Genomic DNA, 18,124 nt, shown 5'->3' with positions numbered 1-18,124 from the left:
GAGTCCTTCTGTGCGTGGTCCCCTGCCTGTTCTGTCCTGATTTTGTTAAACGAAGACTGAGTCCAACCTGGCTGGCCACCCATTGGCAGCAGGCAGAGTCCACTGCAGTTGTGCGAGAGATGTATTTTCTGGAAGGATTTTAAAGCTGTGAACAGGTAAACACTGCCTTTCGGCTAGGAAGGGTCTCCAGAGGAGATGTTTTTGTGTCTGGAGCCCTCGAACCAGCTCGTTGGGGCCCCAGGGAAATGGAGCAAAGGCTGCCGGCAACAGCTTGCTGGCGAACCTCCAGCACCCTGCGCAGCGATGTGGCTGTGTCACTGCTGTCTCCGCTGTCCCCACCTGCTCCTAAGCTGCCCTGCTAGTTCCCCCTGCAAGTCTGGGCCACGTTTTTCTGCCCTCTGCTTACCCTTCCTCTCTGAATTTCTCCAGTGCTTTTCCTGGAAGAGGTTAGTCTTCCCGCAGCACTCATTCAAGCAGCTGGAGGGACGGAGTGGCTGTAACATGCAGTGTTACTTCTGCTTCTCTTGGGCACCTTGAATCCCCGGGGAAAGGCTGTTTCTGGAGGCTTCAGGTCTGATCACTGCTCAGTGCGGCTCTGCTGGGTGCACAGCATGGGAGCTCATCGCCTGCCCCAAAGCGCTGCTTCCTAACTAGCTGGCTGCTTCAAAACTGCTGCTGCAAGGTTACTGCAATTTCTGGAAAGATTTGAAAACTTTGCACTTAAAACTATGATGCTTATAGTTGATCTGTCTCTGCTGTCAGTCCTGTGTTCAGCAACTCACCTGCTTTTGAGTTAGCTGCATGGATCATGGGTTTCCTTGCTCACAGCCACATGTGGAACGAGTCCACAGGTTTTTTGTCTGCTGAAGGTTATGTTTGCTGTCAATCCAGCTGTCTGGCCTGTTGCTGTAGTGGTTTTTGCTCTGAGCATTAGTGTTGAGTGTTCTGCTGAGTGATCTGGCAGAAAGAATTGGTTGCCCAAGTGGAGATCTTAGAAACACAAGAGCCCTTTACCCGGCCACATGCATGTAAACACGCTTTTTTTGCACAGGTACTTCCTTTTGGGAGCCTGACTCGCCACCCTCCTTTTCCTGAAGACATTGTTTCATTTTATTGGGCTTGGTTTTGCCAGGGGACTCTCCAGAGACTCATACTGTGTGTGGGTCCTCGCTGTGCTGCAAAGGTGCTGCTCTTCAGTACAGTGACTTTAGTACAGGATCCAATGTACTACACAGCCCAAGCCACCCCACTGCCAGGGATTCTTTGAGTTTGGGTTAAGGCAGATCAGTAACTCTGCTGGGAATGGATGCATGAGGCTTTGAGTGTTTAAGAAATTAATCTTCCCCATCCACACCCTGAACTACTTAATTATTTATTTCAGCGTGGCTTAGAAGTTAGAAAGCGGGTGGATTGACCCTAATTCCTCACAGCCTGGTCCTTAGCAGTAACAGAGGAGCTGAGGCTTCTCCTGAAAGTAAGCTGTAATGTTAAATACCCCGTGCTTCTGTTTCCCTCTTTGGGGTTTTGCTGTTTCATTGCTCTTTCTAAAGCAGTCCTATAGTCTGGGCCGTTTCCCAAATGGTCTGAGCTGCAATATTCATTAATAAAAGCTAAGTCAAGAGCTGCTGTTAGGAAAAAAAAAAAAAAAAAAAAAAGACTGGGGGAAACTTTTACCATATGGAAAGCCCTCTGCAGAGCCTGTATGCCTTCAAGGTTTTGCTTTTAAAGGACATGAGAAGGGGCCCAGCAGCGAGGGAGCCATGGCCAGGCAGGTGGAGGAGCTCCGGGCTGTGCTGCCAGCCGTGGCTCCGGCGGGTGGCAGCACCGAAACAGCTTCTCCAGGTGATTTGACAAGGACGTGGAAAGGCAAAGGGACCTTCATCGCCTGCCATCCTCCAGCATGGCCCTCCCCGGTCTGCTGGGGCTTAGGAAGGGAAACATCTGCTGGGGGTCAAGGCAAGGATGTATTTGTAGGGTTTGGTTCCCAGCGTCCCTCGTGGTGCTCGGTGTTCCCCTGCCACGGTCACAAGGACAAGGCCACGGTCTGTGGTCTCCAATAACTCGGACTGAGGTGGGGCTTTGCATTCTTTAAGCCACTTCTGCAGCTGTTCGGACCAGAGCTGTCCTGCCCTGACATGGTTTATTCCAGGGGAAACTGCCTTTTGGAAGCAAAAGGGTGCTTTTGATTTACCTTGGCCTGAGGAAAGTTGGTGGCAGCTGGATGTTTGCAGAGGACAAGGCCACCAGGAGAAACACCTTCTGTTCCGCTGGCCGGAAGGGTTGAAGTCCAGGGGTAGTGCTGGGATCAACCGCCGTTCACAAACACAGCCCCGGGCATTCACCTGCTGTAGGGTTCGGTGGTGCAGTTACGGCCCTTCTCCCAGGACTGTTTGCCTTTTCCCTTCACCTGCCTGAAAGGCAAAAGGACTCCTTCTTCCCCCAAAAATCTCCCCCAGCATCCTCTGGGGTTTGTGCCACTGCCTCTTCTCTGTCTTAACTCTTGTCTTCTCTCAGCTGCTACCCAACCTGCCTCCTGCAAGTGACACCAACCAGCTCTAAGCCTAGTGCCAGCCTCAACTGGAAAACTCAGGAGTTTCACCGTTGTCATTACCCCGACCACTGCCACAGCTCACACAAGCCACGACCCTGCAGGAACAACCCCAAGATTTCAGTTTTGGTAACCCTGAGGGAGCTCTGCACTTAGACCAGGCAGCACAACACTGCGTTAACAGCAACCTGCTGATCCGTGGCTGCTGCCGGATCCAGGCAGCTGCCAGCGATTGGATCAGGTCAGACTCGGGGTTTCTGGTGTCGGTTACAGGGCTGAGGCGGCAATAGGGAAATAACGAAGCTACAGGGTGGGCTTGTGGTGCTGTGACCTGTGCCAGTTTATGACTGGTGCCAGTTTGCTGCACTGGGGCCTGCCTGTGCTTGCTCCTTAGGTGGGGCTGGCGGCTGGACCAGGATCCTGCTGCAGGTGCAGAGCCCAGCTGTCTCCTCTGATCTCCAGCAACTGCAGGGAGCAGCAGTAGTGCTCTGACATAGCTGAGAATGGGGTGAAGCTTGTCACACCCCCCAGAACAGCTCAGCCCTCCCAGCTCACCTGCCCCACGCACCGCGGTTCAGGACAATGCTGGCAGGTACATTCACTCTAGGGCTAAGCACCTTTGAAGCCAGCAGAGTCTGGCTTTTCTTACAGTAACAGGAGACCCTGTTGTTTTAGCAGGGCCAAAGCACACGGCCAAATGTGTTCGGGGTGAACTGTAAGATGAACAGGCAGGAGGATGCAGAACCGAGCAGTCCAGAGGCAGCTGCACCGACCTGGGTCCTTGCTCGCCCACAAGGTCACTGCTCAACTGGGTGGGTTCTGTTTTTTTGACCCCAAGAGCCTATAAAACTGGGAGACTAAATGCAAACAATGTCCTACTACTCAAAAAAACCCCAAACCACCAAACACACCGGGTGGAATGCCAGGCTGGACTTCGCCCAAGGAGGTTTTTCAGCCATTTCTGCCCACTCCCTCTGGTAGGAGGTAGAAAGGTTTCAGGGAGGCAGAGGGAAGAACCACAGCAGCAAGGATCTGGGGTAGGCTATAAAGGACTGACAGAAGCCCAGGCTTTTGTGACACTTTCCTCATTAGCTTGTCATAACGGAGACCTGGGGCAAGGGTGGCTTCCTCAGTGCAGTCACGCGCTGCTACGTGGAGGGTGGAGCCTGGAACAATGAGCCTTGGTCATCCCTGAGTGTTTAAGCTGGTCATGGAGTTCATCAGCACTCCTGAGCAAGACACACAGCTCCAAATGCCTCTCCTTAGCCGGGGAGCCTGAGAGGCATTCACAGGCGACTGCAGAGAGCACGACCCCCAGCCCCTGCCAGGCAACCCTGCCGGCACCCTTGTTCACAGGCGCTGCCCCCTCCCAGCTCACATCCCAGCCTGCGCAGGCAGCCTGGATCCCTTCTGCGGGAGAAATCACACGCTCTACCTGGAAACGTGCCACTTTCTTTATGTTGCACTGCAGTTTTAACAAAGATACGAACATGCAGAGTAATGCCACTTGTCAGCAGGAGCTCAGAAGAGAACGCAGCGATGCCTATCAGTAGTCAGCAGGGAGAGAGGCTCTTGGAAAAGAGGCAGGAGACACACTCCCAGCAAGCACAGGACCCCCAAAGACCCTCCGCATCCTCTCCCTTGCCCACAACCACAGGCTCTCCAGCCTTCCCTTGCTGTAAGACAGCAGGTCAACCTCTGAGGTGTGATGGGAGCCCTCCCTTGAGCCCTGCAGGGCTGTCTGTTCCACTTCTGGCAAGAATAGAAGCAGCGGCAAGGAGGAGCAGTCTGTCTCTACTGCAATAGCTGGTTTTTTTAGACTGTTTTCCCTTCCCAAGGAGGCAGAAGGAGAATTATTTTACAAAATAAACTGGCCCTTGTTTTCACAGGAGAGTAGGAAAGCCGAGGGGAAGGGAGTGAAAACCTAGGAGTACCTGCTGCCAAACTGAAATTGCAAAGAGTGGATTAGCGGCTCTGAAGGGCCAGGAGATGAAGCTAAGCAATACATTAAGGATATGTCCCAAAACCTCTCCCGTCTGGCTCTTGTAGCCCTAACACCCTTTCTGCTCTAACCCCTCCTTCTCTCCTAACTGCCATTTGGGAAGAAGTGTCACAGATGGCTCTGACTGGAGCTGCTGCAGGCCTCTTCTGTGGCCTTGCCTTCTGCTCGACACAGGACAACTGAGGATGACTTCATGAAGCTGCCTCCACAGCAAGCTCGGGTGGGGATGCTGGAAGTGTTTACTTGCCCAAGGTAAGGGATATCCGGCAATACATATCCTGCCCCATTTGACGGGCTGACTGAAAGAGGGGGGAGAAGGGGAGGGCTCAGTTGAATTTAGCCTTTGAAAAGTCCATCTCTGGATGCTGTTCCATGAACCTGCAAGGAAAACAAAGACAAGAGTTTGGGTATGAGTCAGCAGGAGCCACAGAACAGCTCTCTTTGGGGGAGTAAGGCATCCCTACTTCCTGCACTACGAAGTTTGCTTCCTCCCGACGCCCTTCACAGCAGGGACTGTTTTGCTGAGCTCCTTGGGACACACTCGCCATACTACAAACACTTTTTCCTCGGGTCAGTGGTATCACCAATCCTACCAGCCATCAAGGTCAGCAAGTCCAGACACATGGGAATTATTAATTATCAAACACACACCCTTTAACTGCTACCTCTCGGACGGACACGTAGCAGCTATGACACTGATTGTGGGGCAGAAGGGAGATTGTGAGGGCAAATTACGATTTAAGCTCAAATTTATTAGCTTAAGCATTACTGGAGACGTGGGGAATATCTCCAGTGCTGTGACAGTGAAAATTCATGAAGGACGTGACCAGAGAAATCTGGCTTCACGCTAGGTGCAACCTGATTTCAAATGTATTGCAATCCCAGCAGATACGACTATTTGGACTCAGGTTGCCACATCAGAAAGTCCTGAGAACGATACACTGTGCCTATGAGTGATCAGGAGCGATTAACACACACAGAAGCTCCTGGCTTCCTCCTCTGCCCTGCAGTTCACCAAGGGATACAACAACTAACCATGTGGAGGATTCACACACAAAGTGCAAGTAAGAGCAGGCCCCTGTCTTCCTCTGTGCTCTCATCTCATGGTTTCCCCTGAAACACCACCACAGCGTTTCACTTCCATGGAAATACGTGCTGCAAGAATAGTGTCCTTGTTTAGCAGCCAGGAGGGCTTCACTGGCAGAGATTAGGACCCATGTGTGCATTACCGAGTCTACCTCGGCCCGAACAAAGTCTGAACTTCCTATCCGTTCTTTACCAGCCAATCTGCGCACAAGGCAAACTTCCAGAGCACTGAACGAGTGACCTTGCCAACAAGGTATCCTACATGTGGACTTCCCAGGAGGAGATGGCTACCTCCTATTCTACTAACTCAACAGACAGGCACTGAGGAAATCTGGTCTCTGCTCTAAAGCAGTTGCACCCTATGCTGTACTTGACACACTGATCAGAGCGAAGCTTCTGCTGCTACAGATAAGCCAAGAAGAAAAGGAGTCAAGCCTGCTACACTAATCCTCCTTCCAGTCCTGAGATAAGATGTGGGTTTGCACTTGCTGAAGAAGCTGCATGACCCAGAACTGCCTCCACGCCTTCCCAAACGGCCTTGGGAGGTCCGTGAGTAATTTCCCTGCCAAGGTGCATTTATGCCAAACAGGGCAATAAAGACATAAAAGTGCTATTGGCTTGGAGAGAGCTGCCTGGTGGCAGGTGTGCAGGGAGAGGTGATTATCTGGGCTACTGAGTAGAGGGAGATTAGAAAACAATCAAGACCATGTTAAAGTTCAGTAGAGATGGTACCTCCAGTCCCAAACATGCTTTCTGAACTTGAAATCAGCAGATTAAGACAGAGCTAGGCTATTTCCAGAATTTTCCGTTACACTTTCTACCCCCACGGGCTTTTATAGACACTGGTGGCTGGCCAGCAATTCAATGACTACGTAACTCCAGACATGACCGCAGGTAGGATTGAAGGCCAACCTGTTTTCTGCTCACGTATTTGTGTCAAAGAGGAAGAGGAGAGGGGCTTGTGAAAGCAAATACCCACAAATTAATGAGGTCTACGCACTTTTTCAAAATGTCTTGCTTCTTCTGTTCATCGGATGTGGGCAGGCCCATGGATTTCTGTCGCTGATCATACATCATTTTCTCCACCATACTGCGAGTTTCGCTGTCCAGGTCTGATAACTAAAAGAAAGGACTTCTATCAAAATTGGAATAACTTGTCTCAACCCATACATACACCCTGCTTGCAGAGAACAAAAATACATTGAGGTCACGCTATGCTGTGCTCATGGGCTGCTGAAATACTTATACAGGCACTGATCTATAGACTCAGCTTCATTCATTTGAAGTTTTGGGGGCACTTATGTTATATGATAGCATCGTATGCAGCAGTACTCCCAGTATTGGTTTTATGCTGGTAAATAAAAGACATAGTTGAATGTGAGCTGTGTGAGAGCACGTTTATGAGAAGGATCCATTCGGTAAAACAGGGGGAGTTCTTACCTTTGAGTTCTCTGGATTAATTTTCTTGGTGTTGATTTCTGGGTCTGTGGAGACTAGTTTGTTCCACCATTCCATCTTGTTGATCTGAAAGACGAAGAAGTAAAAATATTTTATTTTTTCTGGACTTGCTCTAGGAATTTTATGTGTCGGTCACAGGAAAAAGCTGCTAGAATCATTTATTTGACAGTTTTCTAAATGTCAGTAAAATCTGAACTTGGATAAAGGATACTTTTTTCATTCCGAACCACTTGCAGGTAGCCTGAATTTCCACAACTGGGAAATCTGAGAGCATGTCAGATGTCACATTTGGCATGACATAAATGGGATTAGAAATTAAATCACCCAGAGAGACCCAGAAGGGACACAATAAGCAATAACATCTGTCCCTGGATTTTCATGTCACTAACAGATGCCAAAACACAGCATTATTCCATTAAGGAACAACTTTAAAATGACTGATTTCCTTCCAGCTTTTCCTAAACTGCTGGGCAATCAATTGGATATCCTGAATTAGCATGAAGTTAGGCTGAAGACAGAGGGAACTTGCAACACCCCAGTTCCAATAGCATCATTGACACTGTACCAAGGATAAGCATGGCTCCTCTGTTTCAGCTGACAAAGCCCAGGGCTTTCACAGGTTTTGTCAGACTCTTACTTCACCAGGGAAGAGGCAGACAAGTCTGAATCCTCCCTGGTTCATTCTGCTTTACCTTCTCCAGGTGCACGGTGACTGTTTTACCATCTTCAATCAGCCAGGAGCTCTCCTCCACCTTCACTTCATTGAAAAGCTCTCCATCAATGACAGGCGAATGGCCCTTCAGGCCAACTTTGAGGCGCCGTCTCTGGATATCCACCACCACGTCCTTCCCCTTCAACCTGAAGCTCACCTTGAAAGGGATGGCCAGCTGGACCAGACAAAGATCAGATTTGAGGAGCTGAGCAGTGAAGTCTCTCCCTACCCTCTTGTGCCGCTGTTCTAAGACTTTCTGCCTTGGTTTCACCAGAGAAAGACAGAACACGCGATATTTTCCTTGCGGTACTGAGTGAGCGGGAGGTGAAAGGATACAAGAGTAAGTTTGGCAACAGGATGGCCAATACCTCAAGGGGACTATAAAAAGGGAAGCAGATTTTAATGTCTTGTTAAAACAAGACCAAGGTTTGGCAAAGTTAACTACAGCTTCTGGGAATTTTGTTTAGTTACCAAGCTCTCTCCCAGCTATTGAAATGCTGCTGTTAAGTACAACTAACAATCTTCCAAAGGCAACAGAGATACAGGGCATTGGCTCCACCATTCTTACCAGCACCTGCTCTTATTCCCTATCTCAGATCCTCAGATCCTGGTAATAAGGCAATACTTACATCCAGTTCTGAAAGAGTCTGTGTCCATCTATAATTTGGAAGGTCAGCTCCATTGCCAGAGTTGGGTTTAAGTTTGCCTTTATCCTTCTCATCTTCCTCTTCATCATCTGTTTCCTAAGCAACCAATTAAAAGTGTAAAGAAAGAAGCTCTTCAGGTCTCCATTTATCTTTCACTTCTAACAGTTCTTGGTTTTTATAAGAATTTCAGGTCAGGTGCACGTATTTGATATTCACATAAATTTAGCCCAAAATTAATAGGTGTTTCTGTTAAAACATAATTACAAGAAAAACAAAACCAAAAAAACCCATATTGAAGCCTTTGGGAATTAAGTGTGTATTCTTGAAGAAAGCCAGACTGGATACCCCCTCACATTCACAGGAGTTCTCATGGTTGTCCAGAAACATATTTCTCTCAGCCCAAAATAAAAAGTCCCTAGATGACCTTTACCTGTTTGTTAGAATCTGAAGATTCACCTTCATCCTCTGAGGGTTTCACTGGGACACTGTTAACCTGTCCTTGTGCCTCCTTCTTCTGTTTAAAAAGAGAACAAACATGCTCAGACAAGTGTTGGCACTTTGTGTTACTTGCTGATCTGACACTAGGTGGCCTCAGCCTCTTCAGCTGAAACTGAAGAGCAGGACTCAGAACTGCACCCTAGACTGACGGGGAATTTTCAGCCCTTAGAACAGTGTTACAGGAAAGCGGTACTGCCAAGGGGAAGACTCCGCTGGTCTTCACACCTTGATGACTGTAGCAGAGGGTGTTGCTACTATCAGAGAGCTTGCTGAAGGCAGAGAGGCAAAGTGAGTTACTGCCATGGTTGAGCCTAGGCTAATTTAATTTCGAAGCGCACCACCTGCTCCAGTCTGGTGGTCCAGATATTGCAAAGGAACAAGTCCAAGCCGTTTTAATCATCACTGCTACCCGAGCTACACGCAGGCCAGCGCAGGAGATGACCTAGATGGTACCTGTAGGCACCAGACATCGCTCTCACCTGGTCGATTTCCAGCTGCAGCCTTTCTGCTTCCTCATCTGTAAGTTCCTTAATCCTTGGCTCATTTGCTTCTTGCTTTTCTTTAGCAAGTTTGGCAGCTCTCTCTGCCTTTTCACGCCGCTCTGCCTCTTGACGAGCCTTTTTCTCCTTCCGTTCCTTCTGAGCTAGTTTGTTGTGATGGTTGAAGGTATCTGTGATCAGCTGAAAGACAGGAACACAGATCAAAAGGTTTTAAAAAATCACCACTTTTTCAAACCCAAATGAAGCAAACTCACTGTCTACTGAGGAGCTTGAGAACATTGGTTAGTCACACAGATGTGACTTTTCCCTTCGTTTTTACTCTAGCCTTTTGACTGAATATCTAGAGTAGGAGAAAACTCAAAATATTTAAACGTAGCCCTTCCTACTTCTTCCTTACACAGGGAGTGTATTTCCATGGAGATAACAGAAGAATACAAATTCTCCATTTGTTTTGGCCTTGTGCAATTCCAGCAGGATGAGCAGACGCCTAACCCAGCCATTTGACAGCTACTCTGTACACCTAGGACAGCTGGATCCAAGTTGTTTTACCTACTTCTGACTTTTCCCATGACTGGGCTTTTACCCAGGCACTAGATGGAGATTCAGTGTCACGATTTATGTTTGAAAAGCTCAGTGTTTTACACTTAGGGGCAAGTTCCTACATAAATCTTTGCTTCAAATCTCACTCCAAATTCTCATGTAGTTGTGACTATGAAAAGCAAAATCTCAAGGTCTCTGATGCAAACGGCTGTACTGCTCAGAGGGAAAGCTGAGTACACAGGCAGGAAGCCAGAGCAATTGCTCCGTGGTCGATAACACCAGCAGCGCCGTGCAAAGCAGCACGTATGAGAACTTAAGTCTGCTCCAGAAAACAAAATAGACAGAATCTGAGAAAAGGAATCAGAGTGGAGAGATTTCTCAGACAGGGGTTTATGTACTGGTTTATATAAATCCCAGAAACTTCTGGAGGGATTCAGCACCTTTCCAGAGCAACTCAAAGCATCCACGCCTTGTAGTTTGGTAACCAACCACCAAGTATTTCTGCTTTGTTTTGAAGGGGAAAGCAAGATTTATTTACACAACGCAAGTCCAGTGTCTCCTAGGATACAGAATTCAAGACATGCATCTCCCAGCCTCTGTTCCTAACTGCACGATGATCCATGGTGAGCAAACTATCTACATTGCCCGAGCTTGTCCGTGTGCGCACACCCCCCTCCCTCTACACCACAAGGGATTCTGAAATGGCACTCCATGGAAGACAATGACTTTCCCACCCTCTCCTCTTTCTCTTTCATGCCAAAGGGTGAGCAGGACTGGGGAAGCAGCTTCTTCAATTTTTGTTGTGGTTACTATGGTGTCAAGAGACTCTGTATTGAGCACCCTTTCAGAAGGCCATAAAGCATTTTAACAGATACCACCCAAGGACACGAACACTTTTATTTTACAGGCACAGACACGGATTTGCTACAGAACTGCCAACAACAGTAGCCAGGACCTCCAAAAGCACCAGCCAGTGCTCATCTCTGAAATGCCACTCAGGGTTTCACTCCCTGGGAGCACAGAGTCCCCAGGAATTTGGAGAGATTTGCTCTCTAGTCTAAGAAAAATGGGAGTAGGCTTCATCTTTCTTACTTTGAAACCACCCTCTTTCCCATCCCTTACCTGCCTTAGTTTTGCCGCTTTAGAGACTAGACAAGAGTACGTTATACACTGTGTTAGCAATTAACATCTGCCCTAACACATTCAACACAGCAGCAGTGCCTGCTTTGCTGGTGGAGTTCCAGTAGTCCAGGAAGGGGAATAGTTGCTATACTGGTAAGTACAAGCAAGAAATCTTCAAAAAGTCTGGCCAGTTCGCATTTGAATGCTCTGGTTATCTCCCTACAGTGAAACAATTCAGTTTTTCAGCTCTCGAGCTGGGTGAGGAATACCTGCTGGATAGGAGATACTCAGGCTGCCAACGAGGCCGCCCGGACCCCAGGCTTGCTCCCCAGCATGCTCGCTCTGTACAGGCACCGCAACCCGGAGACAAAGGTGCAGCTGCATGTGCAGAGATGTGTGGACTTTGTGCTTTTTCTGAGATGAACAAATAAAGTAACCCGGGGTTATCAACACTGCGGTGTCTGTCACCGTTAAGTCAGTGTGTCTGGCAGATTTGCTTTCCAAACAAGCCTTTGGCCAGAGCATGGCAAAAAAACCCACACTGTCGGTACCATTCGAACAAGCAATCGTGTGTGCCTCACCTCAAATAGCGGCAATTCGTTATTACCTTGCTTCAGTGATGAATTTCATCAGGATCACAGGCTGCTAGTCCCCAAGTGCACCGTAATGCTTTGAGTTGTTCAGGCAGGGAAGTCTTAGTATGGCACAGACATGGGTGGTATGTAAGTTAGAAGACATAAAACCTTGGGGATTTGTTTTTTTACCTTCTCTGCTACTCCATCTTCTCCACCGGTGAAGAAATCCGTTTTACGCCTCAGGAAACTAAAGAATGTGTTCACAAGCTGGCAGAGGAAACAGGGAGGGGGGTGGGAGAAGGGGTGGAGAGAAAAAAGAGCAATGAGACCAGATCACTCCAAGCTGCCTCGTGTCTCTTGAGTAGCCTTTATTCTTTGTACTCCCTATCTGCATCTGTGCCAGGATCATCCTGAAATCAGCCCCATGACTGTTTCCCAGAGAACACGTCCAGTGGCTTTTGTGGAATTCCAGCTCCTCGATTCCCAGTTTTCAGAAGAGGCAGTTGTGTGGTTTACATAAAGGGCAAGCAGCTTATTCTCAGGTCACCTTGGAGGTACACCTACTCTGATACCCCAAACTGTTATCTGAGGCAGGAATTTGGGTGGGTATGTATGTATATGTGCATATATACATGTGCATATATAGATATACACATACACTGTATTTTGCTTCTTTGCACACCTAAACCCTCAAAGTGTGCAAACTCACCTTCCCTCGTGTCCTGTTTATTTTTACAAAATAACTACTAGCTGTCTGCCAGGTATCACCGATGAATTAGGAGTTATGAACTGGCCTCCCCAAGGACCCCTGTGGAAATCCATACTCTCAGTGGGTCTTTTATTTCTCAGGTGTTCTGTCCTCTCAGTATTTCAATCAGAGGTTTCACTACAGCATGTGGAACCGTTATTAGGACCGTTTCCCCAAACCATTTGTGAGTGGGATGTTCCCACACTCTCCAGCCCTCCCACAGGTCAGCACCTGGACTCCCAGAACCCCCAGCAAGAGTCAGCACGGCAGGAAGAGTGAGGTGTGGCAGCAGAGCTTCCACCACGAGGAAGGAAACCACGTTCCCCGTTCAAGTTGGTCGAATCTAAACCCATCAGGTCTCAGGGGACCCGCTACCACCTGGTTGTGCTGGGAAAATGGGACAGAAGGACTCGATCCTCCCCGGTGGTGTTTTGCTTTGCTGTGACCCGGCACGGGCGCTGCCCGCACACACCGAAACCTCCGTGACCGACGTGGGAAGCCCGGAGGCGGCAGGAGCCGGGGTGCAAGGCCGCACGATCAGGGCGCAGACCTGAGCTCCGCAGCCCCTCGTTAGCATCACACTAATTAATTAACAGGTTCTCCGCGCTCCTCGGGGCTGGCGCGGGCCTGGGCCGTTATCGGGGTGGGGGGGGGCGGGGACGGACATGCCGCATGTAGACCGCCCGGGGAGGGCCGGGACCGCCCCCCCTCCTCCCGGTCCCGGCCCCCCCCCCGGGAATACGGAAAAGCTTCTCCCGCCCCATCCCGCACCCGGGCCCGGCGGCGCTACCTCGCGCACGCCGCCCTGATGCTGCTGGGCCATGGCGAGGAGCATGCCATCGAAACGATCCTCCTGCTCCGCCGCCTCCTCCGCGCTCAGCCCCATCCTGCCGCCGCCGCCTCAGCCCCCCTCACGCCGGGAACCGGAACCGGAACCGGCGCGAACGGAAGCACGCGGGCGCTCCTCCCTCACCCCCTCCCCCAATCCCAGAGCCCGTCCGCCCCGCTCTCTTCGCGGATTGGTCGCGGCCGCGTCCAATCCGCCGGAAGGAGGCGGGACGCGAGGCGCGGGGATCCGGTTGCTATAGCGACGGCCGGTCCCGGCCTTTCCAGAAAGCTCGGCGGAGGCCTGTGACCCCGCGGGGGTCAGGGGTCAGAGGTCGCCCGGGGACCGCGGGCTCTGCTCCGTGTCTCGGCCGGGCCTTGCTCTGCCATCCCGGGGGCCGCGGGCCCGGGCGCCCCCGACCAGCAGCCACGGTGATGGGGAGCGGGCCCGGGGAGCTGCTGCCCCAGTGCCGGTGCCGGCCCCGGCTCTCTCAGCCGCCCTTCGGTCCCTTCTGTGTCTGCCCCGCTCCTTGGCGGGCCAAGGATCCGGCCTTTCCTCCGGCTGAGTTACCACCATCCCGGGGCACACCCTCTGCCGCAGGAATCCCTCGCCCTGCTACCAGGCCCCTTGGAAATCCGCCATTAGAAGCTCAATTCCTGCCTCTAATTTGGCCAATGGGTAAAAATACCCGGTAATTCAAGGTGAAAAATCTGAGAATTTGCCCTTCCCCTGCCCCGCGTTTCCTCTGGGAGACGTGAACCGACGGATGGGCCCTGCCTGGGATTGAATACTACAGTCCGTCAGATCGCTGGGTTCGTAACGACATGAGGCTCCTGTCAGCAAGGTTACGCAAACAGCCGCTGATAAAACGACTTCCAGGTTGCTCTTTCCAAGGCCGGAGCGTACAGGCCGTTGAACGCAGGGCCCAGATGAGAGAGTGTGTGTGTGTGTGTGTGAACCTCCTGGCAGCGACACACGCCATACGGCACTGCCCGATGACAGCCGGGGCCTTGGTGCCATGGTACAGGCTGGGTTAATGACTTTGTTTATACTGTTGGGGTGATGGTGATAAGGCCGCCCAACCCGCCGTCCCCCTCCCTGCACCGCTGGCGCTTCATTGAGAAAACGGCCGTTGACGCCGCGCCGAGAACTCGTTTGCCCCAGCCAATCAGCCCAGGGACAGCTGGGGTTTTTTTGTTGGGTTGTTTTTTTTTTTTTTTTAATGAGGACTGCTTAATCACAGACCGGTCAAGGCTGTGGAGGGGTGTTTCACTGGTGACCCAGCCTTATAAGAGCTGCTTTGAGCAGCCATGGGCTGGCAGAGCTGAGAGGACGGGGAGAATCCAGCCTGCGACGGAGGGTTTGGGAGGGATTTTACATCTCTCTCCCATCTGCTGTAGCAGGAGCTGAGTTTCACCGAAGATCCAGCCGCCCGGCACAGTTATGACCACCAGCGGCATGGACGTGGACTGTGAGAGGTGCCAGTGCCACAGTGACGACAAGCGCACCGCCATCCTCTACACCCTCCTCAGCCAGAACCTCAACCACAGCCGGGGCGGCCGCGGCCCAGCCCACCAGCGCTGCCTCTGCCACCAGCGCCGGACCGTCTGCCTCCGCACACCCCACGTCACCTGCCAGGCGGCCTCCAACGTGCTGGTAAAAACCATCAGCTTCATGAAAAACCTCCCTTCCTTCCACCTGCTGCCGCGAGAGGATCAACTCCTGCTGCTGGACAGCTGCTGGGTCCCTCTTTTCCTCCTGGGGCTCGTCCAGGAGATGGTGACCTTCGAGGTGATGGAGACCCCAGCCCCCAGCATGCTCAAGAAGATCCTCCTCGACGGCCGAAGCAAACGAGAGGAGCCTGAGCGGATGCAGCCCACGCTGGCCGCCGTGCAGCGGCTGCAGTGCTGCCTCAACACCTTTTGGAGCCTGGACCTGAGTCCCAAGGAATACGCCTACCTGAAAGGAGCCATTCTCTTCAACCCCGGTGAGTGCCCGGCCCTCGTGGCTCTGCCTGCCAGCGGGAGAGCACATCCCACACATGTTAGCATCTGAACACACACCGCTTGGCTTGGAGACGTTCAGAGTGTGGGCAGGCATGAGAGCGGAGAGGGCTGGTTACCTTATCCTTAACACCAATTGTTACCAAATGTGCCAGGAAGCCGGGAGGAGGGATGTCAAATGTAGTGGTAAAAGCCAGAGACCTTTGCCTGCCCTGCAGACGATAAAGGACCCCGGGATTTACGTTGTAAAGCATGAGTTTGCCCAGTTAACTACTTTTCCACCCTCAAAAGGCGGCCCTGGAATAGCTACGTCTCGGTAGCGCTGCATACATCTCATTAGCGGGGCCTCGGAGATCCCTTCCGAGAAATGGGGAGGGGGAAGGGTGGGAATGGGAGAAACCTGGGGCTGTTTTCCAGCCTCTCTCATCACTGACTTTTCCTCCTCTCCCTTGGCAGATGTCCCTGGGCTGAGGGCCTCCCTGTACATCGAGAGCCTCCAGCGGGAAGCCCAGAGAGCGCTTCAGGAGGTCCTGCAGCCCCTGCACCCCGAGGACCAGGGCCGCTTTGCCCGCATTTTGCTGATCGCCTCCACCTTAAAATCGATCCCTCCCACCCTCATCACGGATCTCTTCTTCCGACCTGTCATCGGCAACGCCGACATCGTCGAGCTCATCGTGGAAATGCTGTACGAAATAACCGGCGGGCAGCTGGCTCCCGCGGCACATGTGGCTTGCTGAGCAACCACGCTCGGCCGCTGGGCCCGTGGATGCTCCCCACGCCTCGCCGGGCAGCAAAGCGAATCTGGGAGCGGGGATTTAGCGAGAGAAGTGCTCTGGACTCTGCGGGGAATTGCGCGTTTTGGTAGGGCTGAAGTCGGGGGATTCAGCCAGGCTGCAGCAGAGCGCAGGGAGAAACAGCTCTGGTTCAGCAGATGTTTACAGCAGCTCCTGCTCCGCCTGTGCCTGTCTCCGTTTCAGGGATTGTGTGTGCGGGTGAGGGGTTTCTTTCCCTGTTTGTAGCCAGAGCCACCAGCCAACTGCAAACAGAGCACAGAGCGGGTCAGGTTAGAGCCCGGTCCTGGTTTTTACTCAACAAATCCTTGGTCCTATTGAAATCAATGTGCATTTTGCTGTTAACTCCAAGAGATGAGGTTTGTCCTCAACTAACAGCTTGATTCTGAGGTGTTTAGGCACACTGAATAACATGTCTTCAGTGGTGTTGCTTACTGAGTGCAAACATTATGGAATTAGGTCTGGGTGAAGTCTTGGTCTGTCTATTGTGCTTGAAATCTTAGAAATATTCATGAAAGATCTTCCTCAGGCACCAAGAGGGAAAAAGCCAGAGTATTAAATCTTACAGGGTGTACAGATTCACCCCTCTTACTTTTTCTTAGATTGTATCTTTTCTCCGCAATGCCGTGAAATACAACAGGACTGCTCGCAGGGCAATGGGTTACCTAAGACCACCTAAACCTATTGCACATCATTTTGGGCTGTAGGCTTACCTCTGTTTGTGCGATAATAAGTGAACCCCGAGCTGTGAACGCTGCAGAGACGAGTGGAGCTTGTTTGGTGGTAGAACCAAATGTCCCTCCCTGGAGTTACAGCCGGGTGCAAGCGTAGCACACCTGGAAAGCTTGCTCCTCCTGCCTGCAGCTTCTGTAACAAGTTAGATGTCAGTATTTTATAAGTGAACGTTCCTGCGGTTTGTATATAAGATGCAGTAAATTATTTTTTTAATAAAAGGTTTTACATTATGGAACATGGTGGTGACTTTTTAGAGATGGTGTTAAATTTCTGGGGGGTTAGAAAAACCAGCTGCAGGCCTGGTGTGGAAAGAACGCTTGAATGAAAAGGGGCTTCCCATAAAGATCCATCTGCCTCGCCGTGGCGAGGGAGCATTGCGATGTGGACACACGTCGATCACCGCCAGCGGGAGCTGTCTGACGAACAGCCCCGCGGCACAAAAACCCTTGGTGCGCCCAGCAGATGGAAATTCGCAGAGGCAGCGGAATCGCAGCCTGTCCACGCATTGCGCCTTTCTCCAGGCGTTGAGCCTCGCCCAAGGGCTCCCGGCGCAGCCGCCATGTCGGAGGTGGATGCTCTGACTCACCTGGACGCGCACGCAGTTGCCAACAGGCACCGACACCATCCCATTTGCCGTGCCCGACCCAGCCGAGGTGTCAGATAAAGCCGCACGAAGCCTCCCTGTGCCCCATCACCCTCCTACCCATGGTAACACCTTGACTGTTAGCCAGCAGCCCGGTGGGAGGAAGGACTGCTTCGTCAGTCTGTCCCTCCACCTCTCACCACTGCTGCTGAACGGTGACGGACGGCTTCCAAGGTGACCTCAGCGCCGTGATGGCCATTTTCCATGGGGAGAGAACGCATGAGTCACCGCATGATTTCCGCAGGCCCGCACCAGCCACGGGCAGCCCTGAGCCACGCAACCCAGTGACGCGTGTGTGAGTCACGGTGCGCGGGATGCCGAACAGCCCCGCTGCCAGAGTTACCCCAAACCGGGCACGCAGACACCTTGGCGCAGGGGAGAGCCCCTGGCACCTCCATCCTGCCACCGGTCCCACCAGCCCCCCGGGGACCGGGGGTTCCGGCGTGGCACCTGCCCGTGTCGCTGCCCACGAGGCAGGTCTGACACCACAGGGCCGCCCCTCCATCGTGGGACACACAGCACTGGGACTTTACCAAGAGGGAAAAGCCAGGACCCCTCACATGAGGCTACGCTGCGTGGCATGGGGGGGGGGGCTGGCCACCCCCAGCACCCTGACACCCCCAGGGGCTGTGACCCCCCCCCCCCGGAGCCTGGCCACCCCCTGCTACCCCCATGGCCTGTGCCCTCCAT

General features: G+C 51.9%; 2 protein-coding genes across 3 annotated transcripts; one reads left to right on the top strand and one right to left on the bottom strand.

Moving 5' to 3' along the window:
* Nucleotides 1-3,980: 3,980 nt before the first annotated feature.
* On the bottom strand, nt 3,981-13,407 carry NUDC (nuclear distribution C, dynein complex regulator). Of its 2 annotated transcripts, XM_052811613.1 has the most exons (9): nt 13,227-13,407; nt 11,878-11,955; nt 9,431-9,631; nt 8,884-8,967; nt 8,436-8,549; nt 7,787-7,981; nt 7,077-7,160; nt 6,637-6,755; nt 3,981-4,928 (listed from the first exon to the last, which is right to left on the bottom strand). In XM_052811613.1, exons 1-9 carry the CDS (start codon nt 13,320-13,322, stop codon nt 4,877-4,879), a joined length of 1,023 nt encoding a protein of 340 aa, XP_052667573.1. In that variant the 5' UTR covers nt 13,323-13,407; the 3' UTR covers nt 3,981-4,876. The 2 variants fall into 2 exon arrangements, with proteins under 2 accessions (XP_052667573.1, XP_052667572.1); XM_052811612.1 differs by lacking the exon at nt 3,981-4,928 and having other exon boundaries at nt 6,558-6,755.
* Nucleotides 13,408-13,748: 341 nt separating this feature from the next.
* On the top strand, nt 13,749-17,026 carry NR0B2 (nuclear receptor subfamily 0 group B member 2). The gene is made up of 3 exons (XM_052811882.1): nt 13,749-13,940; nt 14,663-15,249; nt 15,722-17,026. Exons 2-3 carry the CDS (start codon nt 14,706-14,708, stop codon nt 16,000-16,002), a joined length of 825 nt encoding a protein of 274 aa, XP_052667842.1. The 5' UTR covers nt 13,749-13,940; nt 14,663-14,705; the 3' UTR covers nt 16,003-17,026.
* Nucleotides 17,027-18,124: the final 1,098 nt, after the last annotated feature.

This window comes from Harpia harpyja, chromosome 16 (assembly GCF_026419915.1).
Source record: "Harpia harpyja isolate bHarHar1 chromosome 16, bHarHar1 primary haplotype, whole genome shotgun sequence".
Lineage (NCBI taxonomy): Eukaryota > Metazoa > Chordata > Aves > Accipitriformes > Accipitridae > Harpia > Harpia harpyja.
This window is presented reverse-complemented; position numbering and strand designations above follow the sequence as displayed.

What these genes read in the sequence shown, in the direction of transcription:
- NUDC (XM_052811612.1), bottom strand. Translation starts at nt 13,322, where the DNA reads ATGGGGCTGAGCGCGGAGGAGGCGGCGGAGCAGGAGGATCGTTTCGAT. An exon ending in ATCAGGGCGGCGTGCGCGAG is followed by an intron (nt 11,956 to 13,226) that starts GTAGCGCCGCCG and finishes TTCCTCTGCCAG; the next exon opens with CTTGTGAACACATTCTTTAG. An exon ending in AAGATGGAGTAGCAGAGAAG is followed by an intron (nt 9,632 to 11,877) that starts GTAAAAAAACAA and finishes CCTGTCTTTCAG; the next exon opens with CTGATCACAGATACCTTCAA.
- NR0B2 (XM_052811882.1), top strand. Translation starts at nt 14,706, where the DNA reads ATGACCACCAGCGGCATGGACGTGGACTGTGAGAGGTGCCAGTGCCAC. An exon ending in AGCCATTCTCTTCAACCCCG is followed by an intron (nt 15,250 to 15,721) that starts GTGAGTGCCCGG and finishes CTCCCTTGGCAG; the next exon opens with ATGTCCCTGGGCTGAGGGCC.